The sequence below is a fragment of the Onychostoma macrolepis genome, chromosome 09 (assembly GCF_012432095.1).
Source record: "Onychostoma macrolepis isolate SWU-2019 chromosome 09, ASM1243209v1, whole genome shotgun sequence".
Taxonomy (NCBI): Eukaryota; Metazoa; Chordata; class Actinopteri; order Cypriniformes; family Cyprinidae; genus Onychostoma; species Onychostoma macrolepis.
The window spans coordinates 18,198,262-18,213,571 of record NC_081163.1 but is presented as its reverse complement, the minus strand read 5'-3'; the positions used below and the strand labels follow the sequence as shown (position 1 = coordinate 18,213,571).

Genomic DNA, 15,310 nt, shown 5'->3' with positions numbered 1-15,310 from the left:
GGTAGTAGATGAAATGATCTCGGATGCCTCTGATCCGGCCAGAAATTGGCAGTTGAGCTTTTCATTGACCACAGCACTGATGTCAAGCATTTGCCACGTCTGCTTCCTGTTGACTATGGATGCCTGACCCCCTGTGATTTTTTCATGTTATGATAGCTTCATCTTTCTAATGGGATGATTATCTAGTCAGCTGGCTAATCGACTATTCAGTGCGTGTATATTTTTCACACATAAGCATATGTGACACTTAATTTGAGTAATGCGGTCTGCAGGCACATAAATATGTTGGTCATAATAGCTGAAGACACTCAGCATGTTAAAGCTATTCTGAAACAGGCCTGATCTAAAGTGGTTCTGGTCACTTAAAGATGTCATAAGAACACTTAAAAATGTATTATGTGTTTCTCATACTATGTGCGATATACAGTATATAAATTCATTTTCAAATAGCACACCGACGTGTGAGATATATACTCTCTCAGGGTGAATTTAGGCACCCACAGCACTAATGTTTCCACAGCTTTTCTGACCTTCTGCTTTTTTTCTGCTAGGGTACAATTTCTAAGTACTTTATTGGGTTTTACAGCAGTAATCTAAACTGCACCATAAAAGCATCATAATTCTAGAGCGCATTCTTAGAATCAAAGAGCTGCGGAATATTTATCTGCAGTCAAGGCCAGTTGGCTAGTTTCTGCATGCAGCTATGCTTCATATTTCTTCTGAGAGTGCCAAGAAAATAACACACTTTCAGTTTCAAAAACAGAGCATTTGAAAATTGCTGGAGTGCAGGCCATCGCTCAGTGTGAACTCAATCTATTGAAATGGTTTATCAGTGGAAAGGTCCCTCGCCGGGTTCTGATCTTCACAGTTTCGGCAAGAGCGGTGAATCACGTGACCATGGCATTTCCTTTTTTCGGTTGTGCTCTTATCCTCAGGTGATCAGGAAAAAATTAGGGCAGAGAGGGAGATGGTGGGAATGTCATTTCTGGTAATTCACATCTTATTAATAGTGTAAATGTGCTTGTATTGAACAGTAATGTTCTAAAATAGATAATAAATTATATTTTTTAATTCATAAAAAATGTTGTGATGCGTTAAAAAGCAGCAATAAATAAATAAAATAAGGAGAATTCTATTAAAATAAATTACATTAATTTAATTTAACGATTCAATAAAATTAAATTAAAAATAAATAAAACTGCTAAAATGTATCAGTATGACTGTAGTCCTAAATCTTAACTACAGATTTGAATAGTAGCAATAAATAAAATAAATACTAAATAAAAATAAATAAACTAGAGGGTGGGAGTATCATTTCAGGTAATTCACATCTTATTAATAGTTTAAATGTGCATGTATTGAAAATTTATGTTCTAAAATGGATAATAATGTTGTGATGTGTTAAAAAGCAGCAATAAATTATTTAAATAAAAACGAGAATTCTATTAAAAATAAATGACGTTAATTTAAAAAATAATAAAATGAAAAATAAATAAAACTGCTAAAATTTGTCGGTATGAGTGTAGTCCTGAATCTTAACTGCAATAAATAAAGCAATAGCAATAAATAAAGTACATGCTAAATAAAAATAATTAAACTACAAAATGATTTGATGTGTCACAGTATGAGTGTATCCTAATTCCTAAATCTGCAGAATTCAATAAACTCTCTCAAATATAATTCAATAAAACAATTCATAAAACAATTAAACTTTAATAAAAATAGAATAAATAATATTTAAAAACTAAAACAAAAAAAATTATAATTATACAATAATTTTTAATGTAGAAAAAATAAAAAGATCCATTTAGCAGCAGCAGTTAGAGAATGCTTTAGAATGATTTAGTGTTCAGCAGGACAAAGGCAATCCACCTTAACCATCACAAGGTTAGACTACATGCTTTTGCACTCCATACAAATCACTAGCCTTGGTCTTGATGCATAACTGTAAATCAAATCAGTTTGCAAGTGTGCATCACCTTGGCTGTAAATCTCACTCTTTTCATGCTTCATCGATATGTTCTTATGCTAAATTAGTTAAAAAAATGAGTTCAAATCAATTGGTTAAAAAAAAGTAACTTTGTATCACAAGGTGATTACGTCTCACTTCATCTTAATATTGGAGGTTAGCCTTTTGTCTAACGTGTGAACATTGAGAGTATTATTAAGCCTTTCAAATCAGTAAGCCATTCAGACCTTGGTGATGATTCATACCGGTGGACGTGTGATCAAGTTCCCTTTCAGCTAGACAGATATATTATGTGTGAGTCAGTCGACAGACTAAGTTTCTTTAGAAACCAAAGACTGTGGCTGCATGTGTGAAGTAATTAAAGTACCCCTATTATGGATTTTTGAAAATTACCTTTCATGCCGTGTGTAACACAGCTCTAAGCGAATGAAAACATCCTGTAAAAGTTGTAAATCTGAAAGTGCACCGTGTATAAAGTTATTGTCTCTCAAAAGACAGAGTCGACTCTGAATCATTGAAACAAGTCGTTTTTAAAACGAATCCCAAGCCGTTTCATATTGCCCGCCCACCGTTGGTCTGAATGAAAATGCAAAATCATTTTTTGCCTCTAGGTGCCCCTTTTGGAGTGGTAAAAATAGCTGTTTCCCTGGTAACGCTGTACACAAAGCAGCACTGCACTCACAAACGCTGCTTTATCGGGCATTACAGGCATGAAATGAAAATGAGACAAAGGTTTGGAAAAATGAGACAAAGGTTTGGAAAAATGAATCGTTCAGCGAAGTTGGGTGAGTGTGATTTCACCAAGTAAAAATAAGTGAATCATAGGAGTATTTGAACTGTACTTTGTCTTTTTTGATTTTTACCAAAAATGTGATGCTCATTTTAAGGTATCTTGAGTAAAACAGTTTTAACCTTTAACAAAGCACATACAAAAGACCTGAACCGGAAGCGACACAACCTGTTTTACAGAATATGAATATAAGTTTGTTGTGCATAACTTTTTTTTTTTTTTTTTACTCACAATTCAGACTTTCATTCTAAGAATTACAAGAAAAAATGTCAGAACTGTGAAATTAAAAGTCACAATTACTTTTTTATTTATTAACTTATTTTTCTCTTGTGGCAGAAACAAGCTTACATATACCCAACAGTGCATATTTGGAAAAATTAGAATGCTGGAAAATGATAATTGTTCAAATGATTACTCTAGCTGCTACCAGATATCTCAGCAAAATATCTCTCTTAAATGTTTTGTGGTCTCTGTTAGGGAAACAATAAAAAAAAAATGTTGAAGGTAAAATGCCATTACAGATGGCTGATGGAGAGAGATTGATTGTGTTTTTCTTCAGTTCACTGTGTTTTTGCAGTTAAAATAAGTAAGCATTCTGTTCCATGCATGGGTAATTGTCTAGACAGCCTATGATTAGTCTTTAACAAAGGGACAGTAATGTTTTTTCTGCTGTATGTGGTCATTATTGTTTATTTAGTTTTTAGAAAGGACGTGCTTATTGTTTTGCGATGCTCATCGTGACATGTTTCCATGGAGTTTGTCATTTCATCCTGATCACATTTAGCATGCAGTTCAGTGGAAGTAGGCGCTGAATCATGCGGAGTGGTTTATAAATGATGGCAGTACTTAAGGTGACTGAAACAGAAGTCAGTTTGAAGTGAAGGACACCAAAAGAATAAAGTTCATTAACAGCCCATAAGGATAAGTGAGCCGATACAGCTAGAGCATTTGCTGACAAACATATAGATTTCATGGGAAATTAAATGTTGTCATGTGAAAGACAAATTAAGATTTTAGTTGAGTCAAAAGCGTTATTGTAACTGATGTAATGTTATCTGCAATATTACACTTTTAGGCAGAGCACTGATATATAATTTGCAGCTGCACTATAAATGACAGAGTGTCCAAAAAAATCTTAATATTGACTCGTTTGTATGCACCAAGGTACAACATAACCATCAAGTTCTAATTTAATCTTGACTAACTATATATCATTATCCAGGACTGCCTCTTTTGGCCTCTGTTGACAATGTTACTCACAAAGTTCACAACTGTACTATGTCATAATTAATAAAGTGCGAGCGTGTTTAATCATTTTCAATGGCAAGTGTACATGTGTGTAGCCTATACAGAAAGAGAGAGAGAAAGAGAGATAATTATTCATATCCATTTCCAACTAAATGATGTGATCTAAGGAGCAGATGTGCTGCAAAAATTACTCAGATGTTTGTATTACACAAAATTTAACCTTGAGGAACAACTTTCTCTCTATCAATAGCACTTGAAAATGGTCGTTTGGCTCACTGGTCCCTGACTTTCTCAGGTCACATGGCCTTCTGGGTTAAATAAGTGTGCACCGATTGCACACTTCAAAACCTTAGCAGATGTAGTGTTCACCTACTGAATAGTGTGTCTTCGGACATCCTAAATACTGAATAGTACTCGAAGAGAAATAAACATATTTAGATGTGAGATGCGTTTTAGTGCTATCAGCCTCAGATATAAAATAGAACATAGACAGAGGGTGCTTATATGCATCTTGAAGACCAGTGTCATATATTTCTAGAGTAAAAATATGCTACTTTTCAATAAATAATGGATCACTGTATATACATAGACATATACATTTAATTAATTCTTACTTTTGAACAACAAACTGGCTAATTTTCATGATCACAATTATAACTATAGTTAAAGAACTGCAAGTGTAAATTGGGAAATGTCATTTCATATTGGCGTACATTACTAGGTTCAGTCAACACGCTTTCAAACCACAGATATACACTAAACAAATATATCTCTCGAGCGCCCCTTTTTGTCCAAAACGTAGAAGCACAGACTGTACGAGAAAAACGTAAGGGGGCGTGCCTTTACGTCTTACGCTGACCCTGACGTCACACTGAACTCTGGATCCTGTAGCTGCAGCGGTAAGTGCTTCAAAATAACATCCATGCCATTATCTTGCATGAAAGATAGTGTTACACGGGAGCTAAATAAAACGTAACTTTCTTTAGCGGAAGTTTTGGCATTATTTCAAACGTCCCGAGGCGCTTGTTTGGGTCGTTTTCTGCAGATCCTGCAAGCAGTGCTATGAGTTTGGCAGGCCAGTTACTGCAGTGCGCATGCGCAGACTCCATGATTCCAGAGTGTTGAAATGAATCTTTTAAAAGAAATGAGTTAACAAACCTTAAATGGTGTTCAGATACATAAAAGTGAATTAAAATATCACCCTTTATGTACCAAAGTCAAATCATGAAGTAATGTTTGTGCATATGTTTGCATGCGAGTGGAGAGTGATTCTATATGAAATGATCTTTCATAACTCAAACTTTGATATTTCTCAGCACAGTAAACGGTGAAATGGCATTAACGCAAGTTTCTTCTAATAAGTGCTCCGATGGGTATCAGAAAGTGTTCGAGCATGACAGGTGAGAGACTGTAGGCTTCATTAAACGCCTGAATGAAATATTCACCTACTGCTCTTAACAAAAACTCTATTTCCAGCTCCGAGTTAAAATGCAAAATGAAGTTCGCCATTTACCTTCCTCCCAAGGCTGAGAGCTCCAAATGTCCAGTGTTATACTGGCTTTCAGGTGCTTGAATTCATTTCGTCGAGCTACTATTTCTGTATACTGCTTACTGGAGTAATATACTAAGCTTGCTTAATTATATGTCATTCCCCTGGTTTCACAGACAAGGCTTAAGCCTAGTCCCAGACTAAAGTGTAAGTCTGAGCTGTTTTAACAGAAGGAAACTTGCACGGACTGATCTTAAAATATATCAGTGCCTTTGTTTTGTCTCAAGATGCACACCAGTAATGTTTTTTCTAAGGCATGTTAATAAAAATTACTTAAATTTCCTAATTGAACAATGGCCTAATCCTGGTTTAGTCTAAGCCATGTCTGTGAAACCGGGCCTATGTGTATTTACATTTGTGACCCTGGAGCACAAAACCAGTCATAAGCAGCACGGGTATATTTGTAGCAATAGCCAACAATTCGTTGTATGTGTGAAAATTATAGATCTTTTTTTATGCCAAAAATCATTAGGATATTAAGTAAAGAAAATCATGTTCCAAGAAGATATTTTATAAATTTCCTACCGCAAATATATCAACACTTAATTTTTGATTAGTAATATGTATTTCTAAGAACTTCATTTGGATATCTTTTAAGGCGATTTTCTCAATATTTAGATTTTTTTTGCACCCTCAGAATCCAGATTTTAAAATAGTTGCATCTCGGCCAAAAATTTTCCTGTTCTAACAGACCATACATCAATTGAAAGCTTATTTATTCAGATGATATATAAATGTATAAATCAAAAAATTGACCCTCATGACTGGTTTTGTAGTCCAGGGTCACATTTATGCAATCAGCAGACACTTTAATCCAGAGAAAGAAAAGCAATTTGTCAAAGAGCCAATATTTATTATATACACAACCAGTAATGCACTTTAAAGTATATGTAACCATCCACTGTGTTTTGCAGGATTGACATGCACAGAGCAAAACTTCATCACTAAGGCAGGGAGTCAGCAGGTGGCTTCTGAACATGGGATCATCATCGTAGCTCCAGACACCAGTCCACGTAAACATCTCAACATTTACAGTTTTGCTGGTCCATCTCTGGAGAGATTAGACCCTATTACTATGACTTCTGCTCAGCCTAATCCCAGAGATACATGGGCCAAAATAATAATTAATAATGTAATAATAATTATGGATACTGAGATCCCTTGGGAGGTCAGTGCATTACTGTAACATATAGATAAACAAATAAGAGTCTCCCCTGGGGATCAAATAGTATTGTGACTTCCCAGTTTAGGTCAGGGTCTCTAGAGTTTCCCACCAGGCAGTCATTCCTCTGCTTGGAAAAATGCCAGTTAAAGCATAAATCAAATGTAAAATATTATTAAATCATATAAGTCTGTACTGTTGCAGTAAGAAATTGATGAACCACTGGTTATTGTTATTTCATGATCTCTTAGCCAATCAATGCTAATATAGCATTATTAACACAAACGCACATGCTCAGAAAATGATGACTCTGCTCTGGTCAGGTGGCTGTAACATTGAAGGAGAGGATGAGAGCTGGGACTTCGGGACAGGTGCTGGATTTTACATCAATGCCACCCAGGAGCCCTGGAAGACCAATTACCGCATGTACTCGTATGTCACCGAGGAGGTGTGTGTACTTTATATGCTCCAAAGAATAGTTAGTCACTAGGATAACAAAGTGATACTCTACTAAGCACCTATATGAATTAAGAATTTTACAATTAAATATTAAATCCTGGCTTTTGTACTCAATGGCTTTATCACCTTTCTCTTGTTCTCAGCTCCCACGGCTGATTAATTCTAACTTTCCTGCTGATCCGGAGAAGATGTCCATCTCTGGTCACTCCATGGGGGGCCACGGAGCTCTCATTTGTGCACTTAAGAATCCTGGGAAATATAAGGCATGTAAACTGTATATCTGACTGCTTCATCATTTAATTGTTTGAAATTCAAATATTCCATATGAATTTTTTGCATGTGTCTGTTTCAGTCTGTGTCAGCATTTGCTCCCATCTGTAACCCTATACAATGTGCATGGGGACAGAAAGCTTTTTCTGGCTATCTTGGACCTGACAAGTCCACCTGGGAGGTGAGGGATGGTTGTATGTTTAAACACTAATGTTCCTAAATGTGTGGACATTATGAACTTAAATTTTTTGTTTTGATAGAAATTATTACTTTTATTAATCAAGGATGCCTTAAATTCATTAAAAGTGACCATAAAGTAAACGAAAAATGTATAATGTTGCAAAAATGTTTCTCTTTCAAATAAATGCTGTTGTTTTGTATGTTCTGTTCATCAAAGAATCCTAAAAAAGAAAGTATTATGGTTTCCACAAAAAATGATGGTATTATGGTTTCCACTGTTTTCAACATTGATAACGATAATAAATATTTTTTGAGCAAATCAGTATATTACAATGATTTTTAAAGGATCATGTGACATTGATGGCTAGAGTAATGAAAATTCAGTTTTGCCATTACACGGATAAATAGCATTTCAAAATGTATTCGAATAGAAAGCAGTTTGTTTTTAAATATTTCACTAAATTACTGTTTTACTGTATTTTAATTAAATGCGGTCTTAGTGAGCAAAAGAGACTTCTTTCAAAAATATTAAAAAATCTTACCAAGCTCAAACTGTATAAGTGTATAATATTTTGTTTCTGAATGTTTTTTAACCACACCACATTGTCTAACATCAGGAATCCTTTGGTCTTAATTGTCTTCCTGTCATCTCTACAGTTGTATGATGCTACTGTATTGGCTGAATCATATTCCGGTCCCGAGCTTGATATTCTGATTGATCAAGGCCGTGATGACCAGTTCTTGTCTTCCAGTCAGCTGCTTCCTGACAATCTGATTGCTGCCTGTTCCAAAAAGAAAATCCCTGTTGTTTTCCGCCTTCAGCAGGTCAGTACTGAACCAACCCTTGATGAATAAGAGAAATCTAGTTAATTATATAGGACCTTGATGCTTAGTGCTGAGTCACATGCCTCAGCATTTTAGGGGCACATACCAGAAAATTGTAAAAAAAATTTCACTAAAATTATGATGCTGAATATTTGTATTAAATATTTAAATGGTAAAGAAATGGAAGCATTTTCACTTGGTCTCAGACTGATGCTTGGTCAGGCCTTTAGATTTTAATACATTGACTTGGAATATTTCAAATTATTTATAATGGTGTATATATTTTAAGAAAAACTCAGCTCTCTTTGGTTCAGTCTTGTTTTTCATTTGCTCTGTCAGGGTTATGATCACAGCTACTATTTCATCTTCTCCTTCATCAACGACCACATCAAGCACCATGCTAAATATCTGAATGCCTGAAACCTTGTGTCATGAGTATAGCAAGCAGCCCTTGTGCCTTTCAGATCATAACAACACCTACAGGATCTACACAGCTGGAAATGACATCACAGCCATGTCCTGACTGGTTCACACTATCCGTCAAATTGCAGTGCCACTCTCTGTATTTTCTTATGCAGAACTAATAGGGTGAAGTTTAAGTGTCGACACATTTACATTTCTTCAAATAAAGGCATTTGGTTGTGATTTTGTATTTGTTGTTCTGCAGTGAATGACTGGATTTTCTTCTGGGTTTGTTTAAATTCATTTTGTGAACGACTCCTATGTGCACAGTTATTCTGCATGTTATCAACAAGCACTCATTTCACACTAAATAAAGCAGGCTATGTCTGCTTCAGACATTGATCAGTGTCGTTTGGCAAATAACACCTTGAAAATTAAGAAACAAAATAGTCTTTGGAGGTGAAAGCATTTACTGGTAGAAGTTGGTACAAATAAACCTATTTACAGAGGTTAAGGCAAAAGGTGGAATGACATACATGCTTTTCCCAAAAACATTACTGTACATGCTCTTAAAGTTCACAGAATTACAAAGGGGAAAAATCCCAAACACTGAAAAGACATGGAAAAATAATTCCTATTTATAAAATTAAAGTACAAAACTGTTTAGTACAAGCCTTTTCTCCTTATACAAAGTAGACAAAATAGCCACATAACATTCAGCAGTTAAAGATTTGTATCCCATTTTATCAAACACATTAATGATCTGATCAGCTGATATTTTCGCCAAATACTGTAATATAAATACCATGCATAATACTATTTGCCAGTTGCCAAAAAGACAGTCCCAAATACGTAAAGTGCAAAACACTGTCATTTCAAAATCAAATCTGCATTTAAACCTCTATCTACTGTGTGTGAAGTAGGCCTAGTTTCACTACTTTTTCTGTGAAGTGGTGGGGAATGTTGACAGTACAGTAATGATACACAACCTGCCCACTGTAGCAGAGATTTTGATACTGTACTTATAAACACAAACCTCAAATCAGTGTTTTTAATCTTTGAGGACTACCCTAAGAACAGAATTTCTTAAAAGATACAGCAGTGAATTTATAGGATCGGTCTAAACTATGCATGAATTTAAAAAAAAAATGCAACATTAAGTGTTTGTAAAATACCATGTAAAGCTACCATCAAAGACCAAAATCTAAGTGCTATCCCGTTCAAATCTCTCTAAAATTACATTTTCTAATCCACACCTTTGTTTTGTTTCCATTTGTTTTAAGAAAATTATTATAGGTTTATAGTGTAAAAAAAAAAAAAATCGAGGAAGTTGTATGAGTATTATTAAGATAGCATTTTAACCCATGATGCACCAGTTTAAAGCTTCTGGTCAGATTTCTGTCCCTAATATTTGCTACAGTATAATAATGTGCATTAAGTTTTAAGAGCAGATAATATGTTTTTGTTGGCAATTACAGTACAGAGATAATCCTTAGTAAATGTATTGTATTTGTACTGAATGCATGTAAATTATTGCCATGAATAAATAATGACAAAAAACCAGTCTCTCTGAAATTCCATATGGAAGTGTTATAACTGCTTTCATATAAGAACCTAGAAGATAATAAAGTTGTTTTTCCCCTGTGAGTTCACATTAATAAAATCAATTGTGCTTTAGGTTTAAGCAAAATAAACACCAAATCAAACATATTAAAATAAGCACATCAAATATAAATGTTCTGTACATTTTACACGTTCACACACCAATATCACATAACAAATCCTTCTACAAAAACAAAACTCTTGTTTTCAAAATACATTTAAAAAAACACTGTATAAAATGATTATGTTTGTAAATCTGTTTTGATATATGAAAATAATTTTGGCAACTGTCAAATAATCTCCAGTGAGATATCAGCTTCAGATGTTTTGGTCTGTTTCATGGCTGAATCTGTGAGGAGCTGAAGCTTTGGACATCAAACAAATACGCACAAGTAAAATAAAAAAATAAAAAGTCCGTTAACACACAAACTTACATACAAAAAGTGCCAACATGTGCTCTCGTTCTTTCACTCTCACAAAAGAAATAGTCTCCTCAAGATATCAATCACACATACGCAAAAAAAACTAAAACAAATGTCAGGTATGTTGTTTTCTACTGTCCACACACTCAAACATACTCTTTTAGTGAAATCATACCTGACCAACAGGTAAGCAGAGCAGAGACTTTAAGAAACTATAGTGAGGCCACACCTCCCCTGAGACAAAACATCACCGTCTCCCAAAAACAAGTTCAAAAGTGGTTAACAAAAAACATACTCAAAGGACTCTGGGAGAACGAGTGTTTAAAATCTAGATCACTAAAGGCCCAACACAAATATCATATAGGTAGATGTATATATATATAAAAACCATCAGGAATTGTGCACAATTCTGTATACCTCTCAACTAACTGTTTAATAAATAAATGCATTTTAAATAAAGCAATTTCATTTCTCTAGCTAGTTTTGAGCTAATTTTGCTTATAGGACTATGGGCTGGGCAACAGTGATCAGATAACAGTACTAAATAATAAAGAAAGTGAAGAAAACATGAGCATATACCTGCAAGCAGAGGATCACCTGTTCTAATAGAAATAAATGGACACGGTCCAGGGAGTTTCTCAAAGATCGTCTGGCGGTATTAGTGTGTGTCAGTGAGACTTGTGTTGTGTTTGTGTGACTCATGTGATGAGCGTCTCGCTGGCCGAAGTTTCATCCAGTAAAGCTTGGACAGTGATGCCAACTTTGATCAGGCCCTTCTCCTCCAGAATATGATGTGGCAGACATAACTTATCCTGGAGAGAGAGAGAGATTCACAAAGAGGGCAAACAAAGTGTCATGTCAGAGAAGAAAGAGACACGGTCATGGAAAACAGAATTTATTATACACAATTCATCTCTTGTTACTGAATACAGTTAGTGAAACTAACAGAGACTCACCTTGTTTTTAGCAGTGATGCCAAATACGATATCAGCCATGCAAACAATCAAATTAAAATAAAAAATGCTGACCCCAAACATTTGACATGGGGTGTATTGTCTTAAAATGAACTAGAAAGTACAAAAAATGTCTTAAAGAAACACAAAGATGAGAAAAACAACCCAAACTGTACATTTATTCCTTTTCATTTACAGGGTCATAAAAACCACAAAGCCTTACAAAGTCCACTAGCAGCAGCAGCAGCAGCACTGAACACTACTCAAGAAGTCTGGAGCCGGACAAACAGAAGCAGCTGAACCGTCAGAGGAACCCACACAATCTAATTTAAGCAATACAAACACTTTTTGCATCTTGCAGCTTTTTTTTTTTTTTTTTTACAAAGGAGGAAATAACTGGGAAATAATACCGAACAGTCAATATTGCCTTTATTTTTGTCAAACTGGATGATGAAAGCAATGGTAATTATAACTGCTGTGATCATGCCGATAAGGTTCAAAGTACTCTGTAGTTTGAGGAAGTGATGTCAAGAGGCTGTCTGCTCATTTACAAACGGCTCCCTTTAAAGATTATCTGTGATGAGATAAACAAGGTCATCCTATTATGTGAGCCTAAACCTAAAATAGAATCAGAGGATCCAACTAGAAGAGACCCTCCGATCTAGAGACACCTTGCTTACGGACCTTCACAGCAGTAAATTACATACAGTCACTACACTGATAACTCAATTATTAAAATTGCGTTAATCTGATATTTCATAATTTAAAAACCCGCCTCAGCCTCCATTACAGATCACTGATAGAATACATGAATTAAATCTTATTCTCCAACGCTGTTATTCCTCATTGTTTCATTCGGATTAGTCACATCGCTGTGGAATGTTGCTTATTAAATTAATTAAAAAATAGATTTGGGTCACTCTGTTTTACTAATGAACAGGAAATTAAACCAACGATTCATTAGTCCTTTTTCTTCCTATAGATGGCGTTTTGGATAAAATAACAATGTAACCATTTACAATGCAGGATATTTAATAATTCCCAATCTAAACAACAACACATCATGCTCTTAAAAACACTCTTAACCAAAAGTAGCTGCTTTTTACATCCAACAGATAAATTAGCCCTTATGCTAATGATTAAATGTTTTTAATCATAGATTTAACGTCACCGTACAAGTCTTCTGTGCAAAGCAAAGCAAAGCTATCATTTTGCTTTAATGGCATCTGGGCCTTCACTTACTGTACTCGAATGTCCTGATTTATTAGCTGAAAAATTGTTTCTGTGAAGCAGACCAAATGTGCGCTTGATTCCTGTAGATGTATTGCTGACCACGAGGCAAGACCTCCATATCTGTTTGTATTATTTTTGTCATGCAGATGCTAATAAATATACCACTTATATTGTTTATATGTGCAATATGACTGCTGAAATTGAACTTTCTGAAACAAGTTTTGTACAGAAGTGAAAGTGAGTGAGAATGTGGGCATTCGTTATTCCTTATTAAAGTGCTCAGTGCACCTCCTGCGTAAATGTTTGTAAAAAGACTGTTTTTAAAGAAGGTTTCCTTAGCATTTTGCAAGGACTAATAAATACGTTATTCACCAACTAATAAATAACACTTACTCAAACATGAAAACATTTAAACCTCTTCCTGGAGCACGTGTTGTTCTTACAAAAATGTTGCATGTTTGGTGTTACGTATGGTTTCCATTACAGCCAAGTCAAGATGTAAGGGTTGGTCAAACATATGAAACTATCCATCAAAAAAAGTTTTTACAACTAAATGTGCTCCGACTGACAGGGACACATTTTTCCTCCAGGCTGTGCTCATTTTAAGGGATAGCTCACGCAAAAATGAAAATTCTGTCATCATTTACTTAAGAGTTGGAGTTGGTCTCCATTGAATTCCACAGTATGAAAAACAATACTATGCAAATCAGTGGAGACCACAACAGTTTGGTCCACATTCTTCAAAATATATTCTTTTATGTTCCACAAAAGACAAAAAAAAGAAAGAAAGAAACTTGTACAGCTTTGGAACAACTTGAGGGTGAGTACATGATGACAGAATTTCCATTTTTGGGTGAACTATTCCTTTAAGTGAGGCCAACAGTTCAATGTGCAAGGACCAGTAAATGATATAATGTGTTACTTGTGTGTTTTTAGTTATGTTTGTTATTTAAATTCGCTCCAGCTGTAGGCCACAAACAGCATCACCAGACAGAAAACGTGCAGCAGACTTGAGCCAATCAGATCCCATATTTGCCAGGAAGGGGGTGGAGTCTGAGTGGACTCGGGGATAAGCCTCTTGACCTCTGTCTCTTTCTCCCTGCCACTCTCCACCTTTCCTTCCTTCTGCCTTGTTCCTGTGCTCTCCACCATGAGCAAGGCTGCGACCACGGCCCAGAGCGGACGCAGGTTAAACTGCAGAACGTCGTAAGCCGAACAGAGAGAGGACTGAGAGAGATTAAAAACATGGAGGGGATAACAAAGAGAACCAGGAAGAGGAGAAGGGAATGGAGTAATAATGAAGGATGGATGGATGGAGAAAGAAACAAAGGGAGAACAAAAGCAAAGAAGGGAAGTAAGAAAAGGAGAGATCATCCGTCCGGCACCAGAGAAAGATAAGGAAGTGTGATTAGACAGTGATAAAGGTCAAAGGTAAAATGCTTTGAGCTCAACAAACAGCAAGAATTCTGGATCATTCTCAGGAAACGGTTCCGGTTGTGTAATAAATGTTTTCCCATGACTACTTTACTGTTAAAATGTAGTTAACAAAATACTGAAGTCGCATTGTTCAATGTTTTACTCGATTTAGTGTACACTGAAACAATTTAAATTTGAAGAATTGTATTTATTTTTTAAAAAGTGTTTTTCATCAAAATATTAGTCAATTAAATGTCCTCATTCATCACCAATACATGAGTTATACAGTATTCTGGTCAACCAGTTACACCTTCCCTCTTTATAAAAAAATATTTCGGACATATTTAAGGAAATTAATTTATAATATTTGTGTCTTTGTTGACCAGATGGTTCAAACCGAGGTAAGTGTATATTGCAGTTTGTTCACACACATTAGTATTGCCAATCTCAATAATTCATCTATTTTCTAGAAACTATTTTTTTTTTAAGAAAATAGGACAAGACAAAGAACAAGAATATTGTCTAAATAATGTGGTGTGGTGCAAATACTTTTGTTTTGCTTCAGCAATCACTGTAATATGCTGATTTGGTGCTTAAGAAACATTTCTTATTATCAGTGTTGAAATTAGTTGTGCTGCTTAATATTTTTGTGGAAACCACATGTTTCATTGATGAATAGAAAGTTCAAAAGAACAGCAACATTATAAATGTCTTTACTGTCACTATTGATGAATTTAATGCATACTTGCTGAATACAAGTGTAAATTTCTTTAAAAAAAAAAAAAAAAAAAAATCTCACTGACCCTAAACATTTAAACAGTAGTGTATAT

The 15,310-nt window shown here is 35.0% G+C and overlaps 2 protein-coding genes across 8 annotated transcripts in view; one reads left to right on the top strand and one right to left on the bottom strand.

Annotated features, from left to right (window-relative positions):
• Nucleotides 1-4,824: 4,824 nt before the first annotated feature.
• Nucleotides 4,825-9,104, top strand: esd (esterase D/formylglutathione hydrolase). 2 transcript variants are annotated; one of them, XM_058786025.1, is made up of 9 exons: nt 4,825-4,906; nt 5,329-5,407; nt 5,484-5,572; nt 6,471-6,569; nt 7,042-7,166; nt 7,321-7,440; nt 7,530-7,628; nt 8,285-8,452; nt 8,792-9,104. In XM_058786025.1, the coding sequence occupies exons 2-9, from the start codon at nt 5,340-5,342 to the stop codon at nt 8,870-8,872; spliced, it is 849 nt and encodes a 282-aa protein (XP_058642008.1). In that variant the 5' UTR covers nt 4,825-4,906; nt 5,329-5,339; the 3' UTR covers nt 8,873-9,104. The 2 variants fall into 2 exon arrangements, with proteins under 2 accessions (XP_058642008.1, XP_058642007.1); XM_058786024.1 differs by having other exon boundaries at nt 4,830-4,906; nt 5,324-5,407.
• A 136-nt stretch (nt 9,105-9,240) lies between these two features.
• Nucleotides 9,241-15,310, bottom strand: part of lrch1 (leucine-rich repeats and calponin homology (CH) domain containing 1) — a 48,077-nt gene continuing 42,007 nt past the window's right edge. For 4 of the 6 annotated variants that reach the window (XM_058786013.1, XM_058786015.1, XM_058786014.1 and 1 more), the window contains one exon: nt 11,993-14,291. In XM_058786013.1, coding sequence (XP_058641996.1) covers nt 14,010-14,291 — 282 coding nt within the window. In that variant the 3' untranslated portion in view covers nt 11,993-14,009. Of the gene's footprint in view, nt 11,691-11,992; nt 14,292-15,310 lie in introns of those variants that run through there. The other 2 variants (XM_058786017.1, XM_058786019.1) reach the window with 1 other exon arrangement.